The sequence below is a fragment of the Sceloporus undulatus genome, chromosome 2, assembly GCF_019175285.1.
Source record: "Sceloporus undulatus isolate JIND9_A2432 ecotype Alabama chromosome 2, SceUnd_v1.1, whole genome shotgun sequence".
Lineage (NCBI taxonomy): Eukaryota > Metazoa > Chordata > Lepidosauria > Squamata > Phrynosomatidae > Sceloporus > Sceloporus undulatus.
In genome coordinates, this window is record NC_056523.1 from 13588874 (window position 1) to 13603863 (window position 14990).

At 42.6% G+C, this 14990-nt stretch overlaps 1 protein-coding gene across 1 annotated transcript in view; it reads left to right on the forward strand.

The window, feature by feature from the left end:
* The first annotated feature begins 2605 nt into the window (after nt 1–2605).
* The window catches only part of LOC121923784 (zinc finger protein RFP-like), a 19285-nt gene continuing 6900 nt past the window's right edge, over nt 2606–14990 (forward strand). The window contains exons 1-3 of the mRNA XM_042454542.1: nt 2606–3058; nt 9443–9538; nt 11358–11588. Of these exons, the coding sequence (XP_042310476.1) occupies nt 2639–3058; nt 9443–9538; nt 11358–11588 (747 nt within the window). The 5' untranslated portion in view covers nt 2606–2638. The remainder of the gene's footprint in view (nt 3059–9442; nt 9539–11357; nt 11589–14990) is intronic.

Genomic DNA, 14990 nt, shown 5'->3' on the forward strand with positions numbered 1-14990 from the left:
ACTTGCACAAAGGTGGTATGGGTACTGCAACTGTTGGCACCTCTGCAGCAGGTTCTGCAGCTCCTGGCCTTCTCCTTTCTGAATGAGAGGAGGTGTTGTTTTGACAGTGGTTGGTGCAGGTGAACAAACAGTGGGGTTTATCACACTGGGGCTGATTTTGGCATTAAAGAGAGAATAAAGCGCATTTAAAGCATCCCGTAAATGAAGTGGAAATGGCAAATAATTGTGCGAATGATTGTTACTTGCAATTGCACAAATAAAGTGATATTGAAAATGCATTGTCACTGAAATCCCAAAAGTAAAAAGATGTGCATTAATGATTCTTTGTGACCACTTTAATGGTGGGTTTTGTGCAACGTCCTGTGAAATCGTTGCCCATAATTATGCGATTTTTCTGGGATATTCATGGGATAAACGCCTGATCTCTTTCATGTGATAAACTCCAGAGACAGCAAGCAAGCAGAAGCTACCATTTCATGCCTTCTTCACAAGGGGGGGGGGAGATCTATTTAGGGTGTGAAGAGGGAGCAGTGGTAGGTTCCTCTCTCAAACCAGAAGAGAGTCTGGGGCCTTATTCCCACTGGGCTATAAAGCGAATCAAGAATCGGATTATAGGAACATTGTTCCCATTTGAACTCGCGTTCGATCCTAGTTTAAGGAAAACTGTTCCCATTTGAATTTGCATTCGATCCTACTTTGATCAATTTCTCTAGCGAAAACCTGAATCAGCGGTGGATAACCCAGGTTATCCTAACACCACTTTTCCAGCAGTTCTTTTGCCAGGGACCGTGTCTGATCCGGGGTAAATTAATGGGAATATTGGGTGTCTGATTTGGGTATTTTGGGATGAGAGGGCTAGTGTTAAAGGGGCTGTTCTGGAGTGTCACCCGCTTTGTTCTCTTTCCTGGCATTCCCGGTGCCATTTTCCCGTTCGTGTAGCCTTTCCTTGGTGGTGTGGGAAGTGATCGCATGTGTAGCAGGCCCATACCTAGGCTGGGGCAAGGCAACAGAGAGAGTTAGGCTGTATCTACACTGGAGCAATCACCCGGTTTGGCACCGCTTTCACTCTTCCCTGGCTCTAGGCTATGGCATTCTGGGAGCTGGGCCCACAACAAACTCCAACTCCCAGAATGCCATAGCCTTGAGCCAGGATGCATAAAAGCAGTGCCAAACCAGGTGATTTCTCCAGTATAGATACAGCCTCAAACTCTCACTCTGGCGCGTGCACTTCTGCATGCTCCCCTGCCCCTCCTGAGAGTTGGTTGTGGGTCTGGGCACACACACACAGGAAGACTTTTCGATCTGAATTGGATCCCCTTTTATTCTTCCTCCTCCTCCTCTTCTTCCTCCCCTCTTCCTTCTCCTCTTCTTCCTCCTCTTCCCCCTCCTCCTCTTCCACTCTGGGCCCGACAACATACTCCAGCTCCCAGAATTCCATAGCCTAGAGCCAGAAAAGAGTGAAAGAGGTGCCAAGAATGTGGATGCAGCCTCTCTCTCTTTGGTGCACGCGCACTCCCCAGCCTCGAGTCCTGAGAGTTGGGGTTTGTTGCTGGCTGGCTGGACCCTTATTTCTCTTCCTCCTGCTCCTCCTTGTCTTCCTCCCCTCTTCTTTCTCCTCTTCTTTTTTCTCCTCTTCTTCCTCCTGTCTTCCTCCCCTATTCCTCCTCTTTTTTTATCTTTTTTCCTATTCTCCTCCTCCTCCTCCTTTCTCCTCTCCCCTGCTCCTCCTCCTTAATATGTATGGACAACGCCGTCTTTATATGGTTGGGTGTATTCAGCCTGTATGCAGCCCATATGCAACCCAGACTTATCCTGCAGCTTTTCAATAACGGGATAATCGCCGTAGTCATTTGGGGGGAATTCCAGGAGCTGTAGCTGTCAGACCTCTTTCCAAAGCTGCCTCTGGACCCAACTTGTTTGCTTATTGTAGAGTCATCCTTCCTCCTCTCGCTTTCTCTTTCTAGACCCCATAAGTGTAATGCAATAGAATAATGAGAAACATGTGTCATCAGATCCCTACACAGTTACACCAAAGTAGGAAAAAGGCAGCAAAAGCAGCCACAACTCAGTGCTCGCTGAAGTTTGAATGAGGTAGTGATGTATAATAAGATGAAGTGATTCAATTGGGAAAACAATAATGCTCACTAAAGGGAAAGGCAGTAGGGAAAGAGGAAGACTACATCAAAGGTGGTTTGACTCAATCAAGGAAGCCACAGATCCAGCTTTCCAAGACCTGAGCAGGGCAGCTGAAACCCAAGGCCAGGCCCTGATATCTGGCACTCCTGGGTTAGAATGTTATGACTTATTTGTTGGTTCTGAAAGGCCTTTAAAGCCAGGAGTAAAATATGCCTGAACAGAACACACTATGCATGTGGCCTTGGAGTCCCTGGCAGATTAAGAGGCAAAAGACAAATGCTTTAAATCAATAAAAATAAAAATAATGTTATAGTATTACAAAATTACTGGCCTAAAATTTAAAAATGAATGTTCTTTATCTAGAAAATGTGCCTCCCACTTATTTCACCATTGTCCCAGACTGATGCCATCATGTGGAGTTAACCATTTACAGGAAAGGAAATGCTTTTTCATTGCGTGCAAATAAAATGAAAGTACTAACTGTGCTCTTTCTAAACTAGACATGGCTGCTGCTTCTGCCAGGGATCCCCTCGAGGAGGAAACCACTTGTTCAATTTGCTTGGATTATTTCAAGGATCCTGTGACCATAGAATGTGGGCACAATTTCTGCCAAGCGTGCCTGACCCAGTGGTGGAGGGAGTCAGGCACTGCAGAGACCTGCCCTCAGTGCAGAGAAAAAATTCTGCAAAGGAACCTCAGGCCAAATCGGCAGCTAGCCAACCTTATAGAAATAATGAAGAAAGCCAGGCTTCAGGGGGCTAAGGGAGCAGAAGGCAAGGAGCGAGCCTGTGGGAAACACCAGGAGCCTCTCAAGCTCTTCTGTAAGGACCATGAAACCTCTATTTGTGTGGTGTGTGACAAGTCAAAGGAGCATGAAAACCACAAGGTGATTCCTCTGGAGGAGGCTTCAGAATCATACAAGGTAGGAGGAGAAAAAAGGGGACCCATAACAAGGTGTGATCTAGCTGTACACACACCCACACCTATATGCCCATACAACAACAACAACAATAATAATAATAATAAATTTTATTTATGTACCGCTATTCCAAATTCCAAATTCGATCACAGCGGTGTACAACAAAAGTGATACAATGTAACATTTAACAAACAAGTATCACCAACATGTTAAAAACATCCCAGTGCCATTTAAAAAACTATAAAACATACAACCTCTTAAAACACTGACACAAAAACTAGCTGGATAAACAGTTGTATATCAGGGAGGAGAACCACATAACATCAGGACATATGGGGGAAAGCTTGTCAGAAGAGAAAGGTCTTTAGTTTCTTCCTAAAAAGATCAAGAGAGGCGACGGAGCGGAGCTCATCAGGAAGGGAGTTCCAGGTCTGCGGGGCCGAGAAGGAGAATGCCCTTTGCGAAGACGAGATATATTTCGCCTTAGGAACCCTCAACAGATTATATGGGGAGAGGCGGTCCTCCAAGTACCCTGGGCCCAAGCCATTTAGGGCTTTATAGGTAATAACCAGCACCTTGTGTCGCGCCCGGAAGCCCCAGGCCAAGAGATTTTCAGGACAAAACCTGAGATCTGAGACCTCGTTGCTGGGTGCAAAGAGGGTCCTGCTGTCCAAGATCTCACTGCAAGTGACTTACCCTCCTTTGCCCAGAATGTGTTCTCCGTTGCTAAATCATGTTTTATAGATGGTTCTCCTCCTCTGTTGTCATCAACTGATTTACCACATCCTTTAGCTCAGACTATGTCTTTATCATGGAGCAGAATTCCAATTTCCCTCTATAACAGAAGTCATCAGATTGTGTTGCCCTTTCCCTCTACTTCCTGCCCTACATATTATTCTCCTTCTTTTCTTTATTCAGCCCTTCTGTCTTTGTTTCTACCTTATATAACCCACATGGGGTGCATTTCCACTATGATTTAAAGTGAATCGCTGATCAGGTTATATGACTGTCATTCCCATTTGAAACCAGTTCCAATACTACTTTGATCGATTTCTGTCATGATAAAGCAAGGCAAACGCAAAAAACAAACAAAAAAAGTTTTTCAGACATTAGTTTCCTAGCGGTTCTTTTGTAAAGAGTCGATTCTGAAGCATGTTCAACAAGTGGGAACGACACATCTAAATGGAGAGGAGGGACTAATGGCAGAAAGGTGTTTACTATCCCTCCTCAGATTTTTGGAAGATCCATCACCACCACCCCCAGCACTGCCTTTGTGCTTGTGATGCGACCTATGGGTGTATGAGATATATATATATATTTGATAGAAGATTCAATTTACTGTTTTTGCAACTACAGTACTTGCAACCAGTGAGGCCAGTAGTTGCAAAACCAATGAATTGAATCTTCTATCAATTTTTTTAATTGATAGAAGATTCGATTAATTGACTTTGCAACTACTTGTAATAACCGGCTATCTGACAGCAGCTTATAGTGAGATAAGCAGTTGCAAATCCACTGAATCCAATCTTCTATCAATTTATTTAAATATATAGTTCCAAAGCTGGGCTGCTCAGGCTGTTGCTTACATCAATGATGATGCACAGATGATTCATGCATTTTGAAGCAGTGCAAGCTATTGGGGATGACAATCATTGCAAAAAAGAAGCTATTTCAAGGGGATAATGAAAAGATGGCAGACCCTTTGGAATCGATTTACCAATACGGAGCAAAGGCAAATCAGAAACCGGTTTAAATGTAAGTGGGAATGAGCCCATGGTGAACTACTCCTTTTCAAAGGGGATTTTTCCAGGCTGCTTTATGCATGCTGTCAAATGCCTTTTATTAAAGATACCATCCCTAGATCCTTCACTTTGTGTTAACTATCATCCTGTGTCTCTACTTCCACTTCTCTCTAAAGTTTTTGAGAGAGTAGCCCTTTGCCAACTGATGCTTTACCCATTTTTAAAAATCCATTTCAATCTGTGTTTTAGACAGATAATTCTACAGGAACAACTCTGACTCATATATTTTAGTGGCAAAATGATATTTTAGTGGCAAAAGCTTGGGTGCAAACATTGGTGCTGATTCTGTTGGATCTCTCTGTAGCCTTTGACACTTTGGATCATCAGATCTTACTACTGTGGCTGGCATCACTGGGAATAACAGGAAACACTTTATCCTGTTTTAAATCTTTTTTGTTGGATTGTTCCTCTGTTGTTTCATTTCAGGGAGCTAACTGTAGTGGTGCCTCAAGGATCAGTATCATATATAATGAAAAAGGAAGAGAACCCAATACTGATCCTTGAGGCATCAGCACAGTTACAGGGAAGGTAACTACAGTTACAGGGAAGGTAACTGTAGTGTATGCTCCCCTTGGATTTCTTATTTCAGAGGTGGTTTCCAATATCACATCTATGCTGATGGCACTCAGATATTCCAGAGCTTTCAGTCAGCTGATGATACTGTATGGAAGTCTGTGACGAACTGCCTGTTGAGTGTTTCTCTGTGGATGACCATTCACTATCTTAAGCAAAACATGGATAAAACAGAAATCCTGGTGTTTCAGCCTGACCGCTCAGTAGCCCTACTTTTATGTCTTTCACTGTGTTTACACTGGCCCCTGTCTCATTTGTCAGGAACTTTGAAGTTTTGCTGAATGACTATTTGTCTCTGCACCCCTTTATTGGGACAACCAGTGCTAAGGCATGTAATTTTCATATTTTGAACATCCAAAAGCTCTGCAGATTTTGTTCATTGAGACTGCCATTTGCTTGTCCAGACCCTGGTTATTTCACACCCGGACTATTGTAATAGCCTACTGCCGTGATGCCGAACCTATGGCACAAATGCTGCAGGTGGCATGTGACACCTTTCCCCTGGGCATGAGCCAGTGAGAAGGTGGAATAGGCATGCATGTGCCTATTCCTCCTCCTCCCCTCTGCAGTTTCCGAGTTTCTGGCTTTCTTTCAGAGAAAGCTGGAAAATGGTGCTGGGGAGAAGGACCCACATGCGTGCACCTCTAGCTCCTCCTCCCGGCCTTCTCTGAGCTGTCTCTCCAAGACAGCTGGAGGTCGAGAAAAGGTGGGGGAAGGAGGAGCAATCAACTTGTGCTGATTGCTCTTCCGCAGACACCTTTCCCAGCCTCCAGCTGTTTCCTGAGGGACAGCTGGGGGCAGGGAAAGGTCCGGGAAGAGGAGGACTGGGTGCATGCCCATTCTTACTCCTCCTCATGGACCTTTCCTGCCCTCCAGCTGTCTCTCAAATATAACTGGAGGCTGGGGAAAGTCCAGGAGGGAGCACCCTTTGCCTTTTCTGAGAACACTGAGGTAAAGAAGGTGTTGAGTAATTCTGCCTTTTCTCTATCTTCTGTCAGCATTTTGCCATCTTCTCCATGCAGTGGGCATACCATTTCCTTCTTATTCCTTTTGGATATGTCTGCAGCAAAAGGAAGAAGGAAATGGTAGGGCCACTGCGTGGAGAAGATGGCAAAATGCTAACAGGGGACAGAGAAAAGGCCCAATTACTCAACACTTTCTTTGCCTCAGTCTTCTCAGAAAAGGCAAAGGGAGCTCAACGTGAGGAAAATGAAACAGAGGACAGATTAGGGGAAATTCAGCACAGAATAAGTAAAGAGATAATACAGGAATACCTGGTTAATCTAAATGAATATAAGTCTTCAGGACCTGATGAACTGCATCCAAGGGTATTAAAAGAACTGGCAAATGTAATATCGGAGCCATTGGCAATAATCTTTGAAAACTCCTGGAAAACAGGAGAGATCCCAGCAGACTGGCGGAGGGCAAACGTTGTCCCCATCTTCAAAAAGGGGAAAAAAGAGGATCCCAACAATTATCGTCCAGTTAGTCTGACATCAGTACTAGGAAAGATTCTGGAGCAGATCATTAAACAGAGAGTCTGTGAACATCTAGAAGGCAATGCCATAATCACAAAAAGTCAACACGGATGGGTTTCAGAGAAAGAAGTCATGCCAGACAAACCTTATGTCGTTCTTTGATAAAATTACCAGCTTGGTAGATGAAGGGAATGCTGTGGATATAGTATATCTTGATTTCAGTAAGGCCTTTGACAAGGTTTCCATGACATTCTTGCAAACAAGCTTGTAAAATGTGGGCTAGACAAGGTAACTGTTACATGGATTTGGAATTGGTTGACTGGCCAAACCCAAAAGATGGTCACCAATGGCTCCTTTTCATTCTGGAGTGAAGTGACCAGTGGGGTCCCACAGGGCTCTGTCCTGGGCCCAGTGCTATTCAATATCTTTATCAATGACTTGAATGTCAGAATTGGGGGAATACTTATCAAATTTGCAGATGACACCAAATTAGGAGGAATAGCTAATACTCCAGAGGACAGGATCAACATTCAAAATGATCTGAATAGACTAGAAAGCTGGGCCAAAGCTAACAAAATGAAATTCAACACGGAAAAATGTAAGGTACTGCACTTAGGGCGGAAAAATGAAATGCACAGATATAGGATGGGGAACACCTGGCTTAAGGAGACTACATGTGAAAGGGATCTAGGAGTCCAAGTAGACCACAAGGATAACATGAGTCAACAGTGTGATGCGGCAGCTAAAAAGGCCAATGCAATTTTAGGCTGCATCATTAGAAGTATAGCATCTAAATCAACGGAACTAATAGAGCCACACTATTCTGCTTTGGCCAGGCCCCATCTGGAATACTGTGTCCAGTTCTGGGCACCACAATTCAAAAAGGATGTTGAGAAACTGGAGCATGTCCAAAGGAGGGTGACTAAAATGGTGAAGGGTCTGGAAAACAAGCTGTATGAGGAAAGACTCACGGAGCTGGGGATGTTGTGGAGAAGAGAAGGTTAAGAGATGATATGATAGCCCTGTTTAAATATTTGAAGGGATGTCATATTGAGGAGGGAGCAAGTTTTTTTCTGCTGCTCTGGATCTGATTGCTCTGGCTCCATGTTTGTGGAACAGCCTTCCTTTGCACTTTTAGTTGGAGGAAGATCATAACACTTTCAAAAAGGGTTGGAGTCCTTCCTCTTCAATTCACCAAATTGTTGGGTTGCTGAGTGTACCTAAGCTTGCTGAAATGGGTAGTTACTGGTAAGGAGTTATATATTAACATATTTTAGTATTTTATAATCTTGTGTTTTATCATCCATTTTTATTATATGTATTTTATACTCTGGTGGAAAGGGCGTTATAGAAGCCTTAAATATCATTCACAGTTGGTGACAGACACACCAAGAGAGAAAATATTTCCCTTTTTAAATTAGGACAGAAATCTTAACTAAAGGGGCTGCTCCCAGATCAAGGTGAAATGAAGAGATAATCCTTTGCTCCCTTCTTAAGGAGATGGGATAAGGAACCTTTAATGTAGCTGGCTTGCCTTCACCCAGAAGGTGGATGCAGAGAAGAGCAGAGAGTGAGTCCTGATGCTTGATCTCTATTGAGTCTGTGCCATGGAACTCATAGCTGTGTTTAATTGTGCCAGCCATTTTAGATATTTCTGGAATAACACATTCAGATGCCAGCATTCTCTGAAGATGACATCCACAGATACTGGCAAAATGTCAGAAACAAACTCTTCTGGAACAAGGCCACACACACACAAAACCCACAAAAAACTATTCTTTTTACCTAAAAGCACCCCTCTGTAGGAATCTTCAGGTCCTTCAGTGCAACTCTATGGTGAACATCTGCCGGAAATTGATCACAGAATCATGCTGGAGGACCTAAAAATGCCTAGAGAAATGTTTTCTCTAGGAACATCTTTGTTCTCCAGCACAACTCTATGGTAAACGTCTGTCAGAGTTGCACTGGCGGATCTAGAGATTCCTAGAGAGAACATATTAACCAAAATCACAAATGAAAAGTCCTTAATAATACTTCAAGATGAAGAAAATGCCATGTGAATCTCCAAAATAAGATTGATTTGGTACAGGAACAAAATGTCGGATTTTCAGTGACCTTTTTAATGTCTGGAGGGGCTTTTTATGCATTTGGGGGGGGGGGTAAAGAAACTGTGGAAACAGTATTAACAAAAGAGGAGAGGGCTGCAAGAATGGGACAGCACTGTGCAAAGTCCCCATAAAATTCAGCTGACGATGTGTAGAGCTTGGTTTCCAGACCCTTCACCATTTTAGACGCCCTCCTTTGGACATGCTCCAGTTTCTCAACATCCTTTTTGAATTGTGGTGCCCAGAACTGGACACAGTATTCCAGGTGGGGTCTGACCAAAGCAGAATAGTGTGGCACTATTAGTTCCCTTGATTTAGACGCTATACTTCTATTGATGCAGCCTGATAGAGGCCTGATAGAAGCCTCATCTGAAACCATTCAAAACCTCGAACAAAAGAAGTGAACAGGGACTTTGTTTTTCTCTTCAGGATCGAATTTGGAATTTGCTGGAGACTCTGAAGAAGGAGAGAGAAAAAATTCTGGCATTCAAAGCAAAGACAGAACAGGAAAGCCAAGTTTTGATTGTAAGTGGCATTGCTGCTGAGAAGTTGGAAAGTATTATAGCCTTGAGAGAGCATATGGATAAACTAGATATAAAATGGAGAAATCATTTAAAAACAAAACAAAACTATCTACTATTAATAATAATATATTTATTTATTTATTTATATCCCACCTATCCCTATTGGAGGATCGAGGCACGTAACAGCAAACCAAAAAAATAGATACATACAATAATAAATCATACAATAACATGCCCTTATTCACTACCACCCTCCAACCCTCCTTCCCTCCCTTAAAAGACAATAAAATCGTAAAATTCACAACAACAATACAATAAAGTTAAGCCGGAGTGACCAAATTAAGAGAGGGAGACAGGTAGATCAGATGGACAGTTCTAGCCTTTAGGAGGTCAGTCTGGGAAGGCCCACCGGAAGAGATCCATTTTATTGCCTTTTTAAAGGCGTCAAGAGATGTAATAAGATGAATTCTTCCAGAAGGTCCTCTGGGGAGTTGCCACAAATCTTGTTTTCTTAGGCTGCAATAGGTTCCTCCCAGAGAACCTGAGTGTGCGGGAAGGATTATATGGGAGGAGGCGTTCCCTCAAGTAACCTGGACCCAAGCCATGTAGGGCTTTATAGGTAATAACCAACACCTTGTACTGTGCCTGGAAGCTAACAGGCAGCCAGTATAGTGATTTCAAAATAGGTGTAATATGGTCAAATTTAGATTTTCCTGCGACCAATCTGGCTGCCATATTTTGAACAAGTTGAAGCTTCTGAATGTGGCACAAGGGTTGCCCCATGTAGAGCGTGTTGCAAAAATCAAGACGAGAGGTTATCAGCGCATGTACAATCATTTCTAGGTCCCCCTGTTCCAGGTAGGTTCGCAGCTGGTGTATCAGCCAAAGCTGATAGCAGGCACTCCTGGCCGTTGAGTCTATCTGAGATGATAGCTCGAGCGACAAGCTTAGAAGCACCCCCAAGCTGTGAACACAGTCCTTTAGAGGAAGTGTGACCCCGCGCAGGACTAGTGAATATATCTCCATACTCAGATTAGGGTTACCTATAGCAAGTACCTCTGTTTTCTTTGGATTCATCTTAAATCTATTTTTCCCTCATCCAGTCCATTACTGACTTTAGACAGTCATTCAGAGGGGAGATGCCATCCTTGATCACTGAAGCAGTCCGAGACATAGAGAAACAGATTATCAGTGTACTGATAACACCCAGCCCCATGTCTCTGGATGATCTCACCCAGTGGCTTCATGTAAATGTTAAACATCATGGGAGACATAATGGTGCCCTGAGGGATGCCAGATTGTAGCTCTCTCTTAGAAGAGCAACTGTCTCCCAGCCTTACCATCTGGAACCTACCCAAGAGGTAGGAATGGAGCCACTGCAAAGCAGAGCCACGAATTCCTAATTTTCTCAGGCATTCCAGAAAGATACCATCGTCAATGGTATCAAAGGCCACTGAAATGTCCAAGAGAACCAACAGGGTCACACTTCCCCTGTCGATGCCCAGACGGAGATCATCGACCAAGGCGACCAGGGCAGTCCCCACTCCGTATCCTGACCCGAAGCCAGTTTGAAATGGATCTAGATAATCGGTCTCATCCAAGACTGCTTGGAGCTGGTTTGCAACTGCCCTCTCAATCACTATTTGAAGCAGTGGGCCCTTTCAAATCTTTATGAAGCTCTTTTGCTGCTGAATATTGATATTTTCTGTGGGATGAGACACACGTCTCTTTCCAAGGGATTGCTGATAATTCCCCTCTTGATACTCCAAAGACAGTTTCTTCCTATCTTTCACTCCTGCATCTCCTTTTCTTTATTTTAGAAGGCAACAGAAAAAGAGAAGAGAAAGACTGTGGTTGCATTCAGACAAATGCATGAGTTTCTAGAAGAACAAGAGAAGGTTCTTCTGTCCCAGATGGAAGAGACGGAGAAGGAGATTTCAGCCAAAAGGGAGGAACATCTGGCCATCCTTTCAGAGGAACTCTCTTTTCTTGAGGACCTCATCTGGGAAGTGGAGGAGAAGAATCAGCAGCCGGCAAGTGAACTCCTTCAGGTACGGCCTGATCCTGAAGAGTCAGAGTGGAGCATACCATGTCTGCTCCAGGCAAAGAGTGCCTAGTTTAAACCTCCCCCAAACAAAACTGTTCTATTGGTGTTAGCACAGCTTCCATCTTGTCCAAAATGTGGATGTAATGTCTTACTCCCCAAAACATTACTTTTAGGAAATAAAGTGACACGATGGCACCTTGGAACATGAAAATAGAAAAATATTCAGATTTTGTCCAAACATTTAAAACTTCATGAATTCAAAGGCTTTCATGGCTGGCATCCATATTTTTTTATGGTTTTTTCGGGCTATGTGGCCATGTTCTAGAAGAGTTTCTTCCTGACGTTTCACCAGCATCTGTGGCTGGCATCTTCAGAGAATGCTTGCCTGGAAAAAGTTGTGTGTGTGTGTGTGTGTGTGTGTGTGTGTACACTGTGTGAACCTGGGAATGCAGGAGTGATTTGCATGTGTATTGTTCTGTGCTGATGGCTGGCCTCAGGCTGGGAGGCTAATGCAAACGAGGATTAATGTCTGCTAATTGGTGATCATTATCTGCTGGGAAAGCCCCTGACTCTGAGTGGTTTCTCATTTGCATTTGCTGAGTCCTTATTTTGCTATTCCTCAGGACTGGTAGCCAAATTTTGTTCACTTAAGGGTTTCTTCTTTCTGGTTGAAATTATCCAGATGTTTGTGGATCTCAATGACTTCCCTATGCATCCTGACATGATAGTGGTTGGCATGGTCCAGAATTTCAGTGTTTTCAAACAGTATTTTATGCCCAGGATGGTTTGTGGCATGTTCTGCCACTGCTGATTTTTCTGGCTGACCCAGTCTGCAGTGCCTCTCATGTTCCTTGATTCTTGTTTGCACACTGCATTTGGTGGTCCCTATGTAGACTTGTCCGCAGCTGCATGGTATGCAATAAACTCCTGCGGCTGTGAGACAAATTGAACAAAATTTGGCTACCAGTCCTTTCACTCTGGATCAGGCCACAGCAACCTCACGCAGCCCTTAAAGTCTCTCTCTCTTTTTTATGAAGAAAATACCAAGAGGGGTTCACCACTACATATTGTGTAAGATACCAGTAAAGCGGTTGTGCAAGGCTTCTTTATACAGAAACAGGCAGAATTTAAGAAACTGAAGAATGAGAAACAGAAAAGGTTATTAAAAGCAGTTAAAAACAAATAAGAAGAATTAAAACTAAATCCTTCAAAGCCAAAAGTAATCAATGAATTAAAGGCTCTTCAGAAACAAATTACTATAGAAATGGTGACAGAAGTTGAAAATAAATTAAAATATGGAAAATAGAGTAATTTTGAATTTGCTGATAAACCTGGGAGATGGCTGGGGAATAGGCTTTACTTAAAATAAAAGAAGACAAAGAGGCTATACAGATGGGTGGCATGATGCTGCTGCTTTTTGCTCCAGAATGAGGCCACGGCAACCATACGCCGCAGCCTCCAGAGCTCTGGGCTCCATATTTTTTTAGATCATGCTGTACTTCTTTCCAGTTTTTAGTATAATTGTTATCAAACTGTTCAGAGAGTTGTTTTTGTTTGTTTGTTTGCTTGTTTGTTTGTTTTCGGTGATCTCCACTCCTAGGGATTTTGCTTTCTTACCTATTTTGAAGAGGTCTATTGAATTGAAAGACATTTCCATTTCATTAGCATAAACTACTTGAAGGTACAAGACTAGGAAGTCCTTTATACTCACTATTGTTTATATTATTAGTAGAAATATTGAATAGAGAGATCTGAGATAATGTGTACATTAAAGACCAGACCTATAAATTATGGCCATATGCAAATGACTTAGTAATCACTCTTGATAACCCAACAGAAAGCATTGGAATATTAATGAAAGTTTTTAAAGGAATATGGAGAGATTGCAGGATTCAATATCAACAATTTTTAAACTGTAGTGAAAACTAAAACATGTCAAAAGATTAAGAATTAATACTTGCAGCAACCAACTTCTCCTCCAAGCAGCCTCTCTTCCAAGCAGGCAGTGGCAGTGGGCAGCACAGTATAGAAAGTTAGCTAACATTGGCACAGAGTGCTCCAGATTTTCTAGAAAGATCTGGAGCAGAAGGTGAGCCTTTTAAATTTGTGCTAAGTGAAGATTCACCCAGATTTGTTGCGGTACTTCCCTACTCACATGTGGATGTGGATGTGGAGAAACTGGAGCATGTCCAAAGGAGAGCGACTAAAATGGTGAAGGGTCTGGAAACCATGCCCTATGAGGAACGACTTAGGGAGCTGGGGATGTTTAGTTTGGAGAAGAGAAGGTTAAGAGGTGATATGATAGCCCTGTTTAAATATTTGAAGGGATGTCACATTGAGGAGGGAGCAAGCTTGTTTTCTGCTGCTGCAGAAACTAGAACCCAGAGCAATGGATGCAAGCTGCAGGAAAAGAGATTCCACCTCAACATTAGGAAGAACATACTGACAGTAAGGGCTGTTCAACAGTGGAACACACTCCCTCGGAGTGTAGTGGAGTCTCCTTCCTTATAGGTCTCTAAACAGAGGCTGGATGGCCATCTGTCAGGGACGCTTTGATTGAGAGTTCCTGCATGGCAGGGGAGTTGGACTGGATAGCTCTTGCGGTCTCTTCCAACTCTATTATTCTATGATTCTATGATTCTATGTGATATATCTGCCATTGAATCAGGTCTTTTGGTCTGTGTCATCTGGAAAGGGCGATGAAAGGCAGAGGGGGGAACTACTGCAAACGGCCCAAGTAGACATGCCCTAGACTCACTTCAGCTATTTTTTAAGACCACTGAAATAGGTCACCATGGAAATGCATCTACAGTTGTTTCTACTTTTTCTTTTAATTTTTTTTTAATTTCGATTTGCTCATTTCACATCTTAATCTTATTTACATTCTCAATTTTTTTATACTTATTATAATCAATTTGACAAAAACAACTGTTTCTGAATAAAAAGAAAAAAATATGTACACACATTTTTTCCTCATTTCACATACATCAAATTTATATCAAAATATCTTTCTTTATATCAAATACCTTTCCCCATGTCTGTGCTATTGGTAACCACTCATCATTTAATTCCAATTCAGATCTATTATTTAGCAGTTTTGTCAATCTGTCCATTTCCTTCATTTCTTGTGTCTTTATCATCCATTCTTCTATTTGTGGTGGATTACTGCTCTTCCAATTTTGTGCTATCACAAGTCTTGCAGCAGTAACTAAATATAAAAAAGTTCTCCAATACCTGTATTTTCCCCCCCCCATCTTTGGCAACATGTTCAGTAAATAGAACTCTGGAGACATGTTAAATGGAAAAGAAAAGGCTGTTTGTATCTCAGAATGAACCTTAAACCAAAATTTCTTGACTTTTTTACAAGACCACCACATATGCCACATCGTGCCCTCCTTCTCCCCAC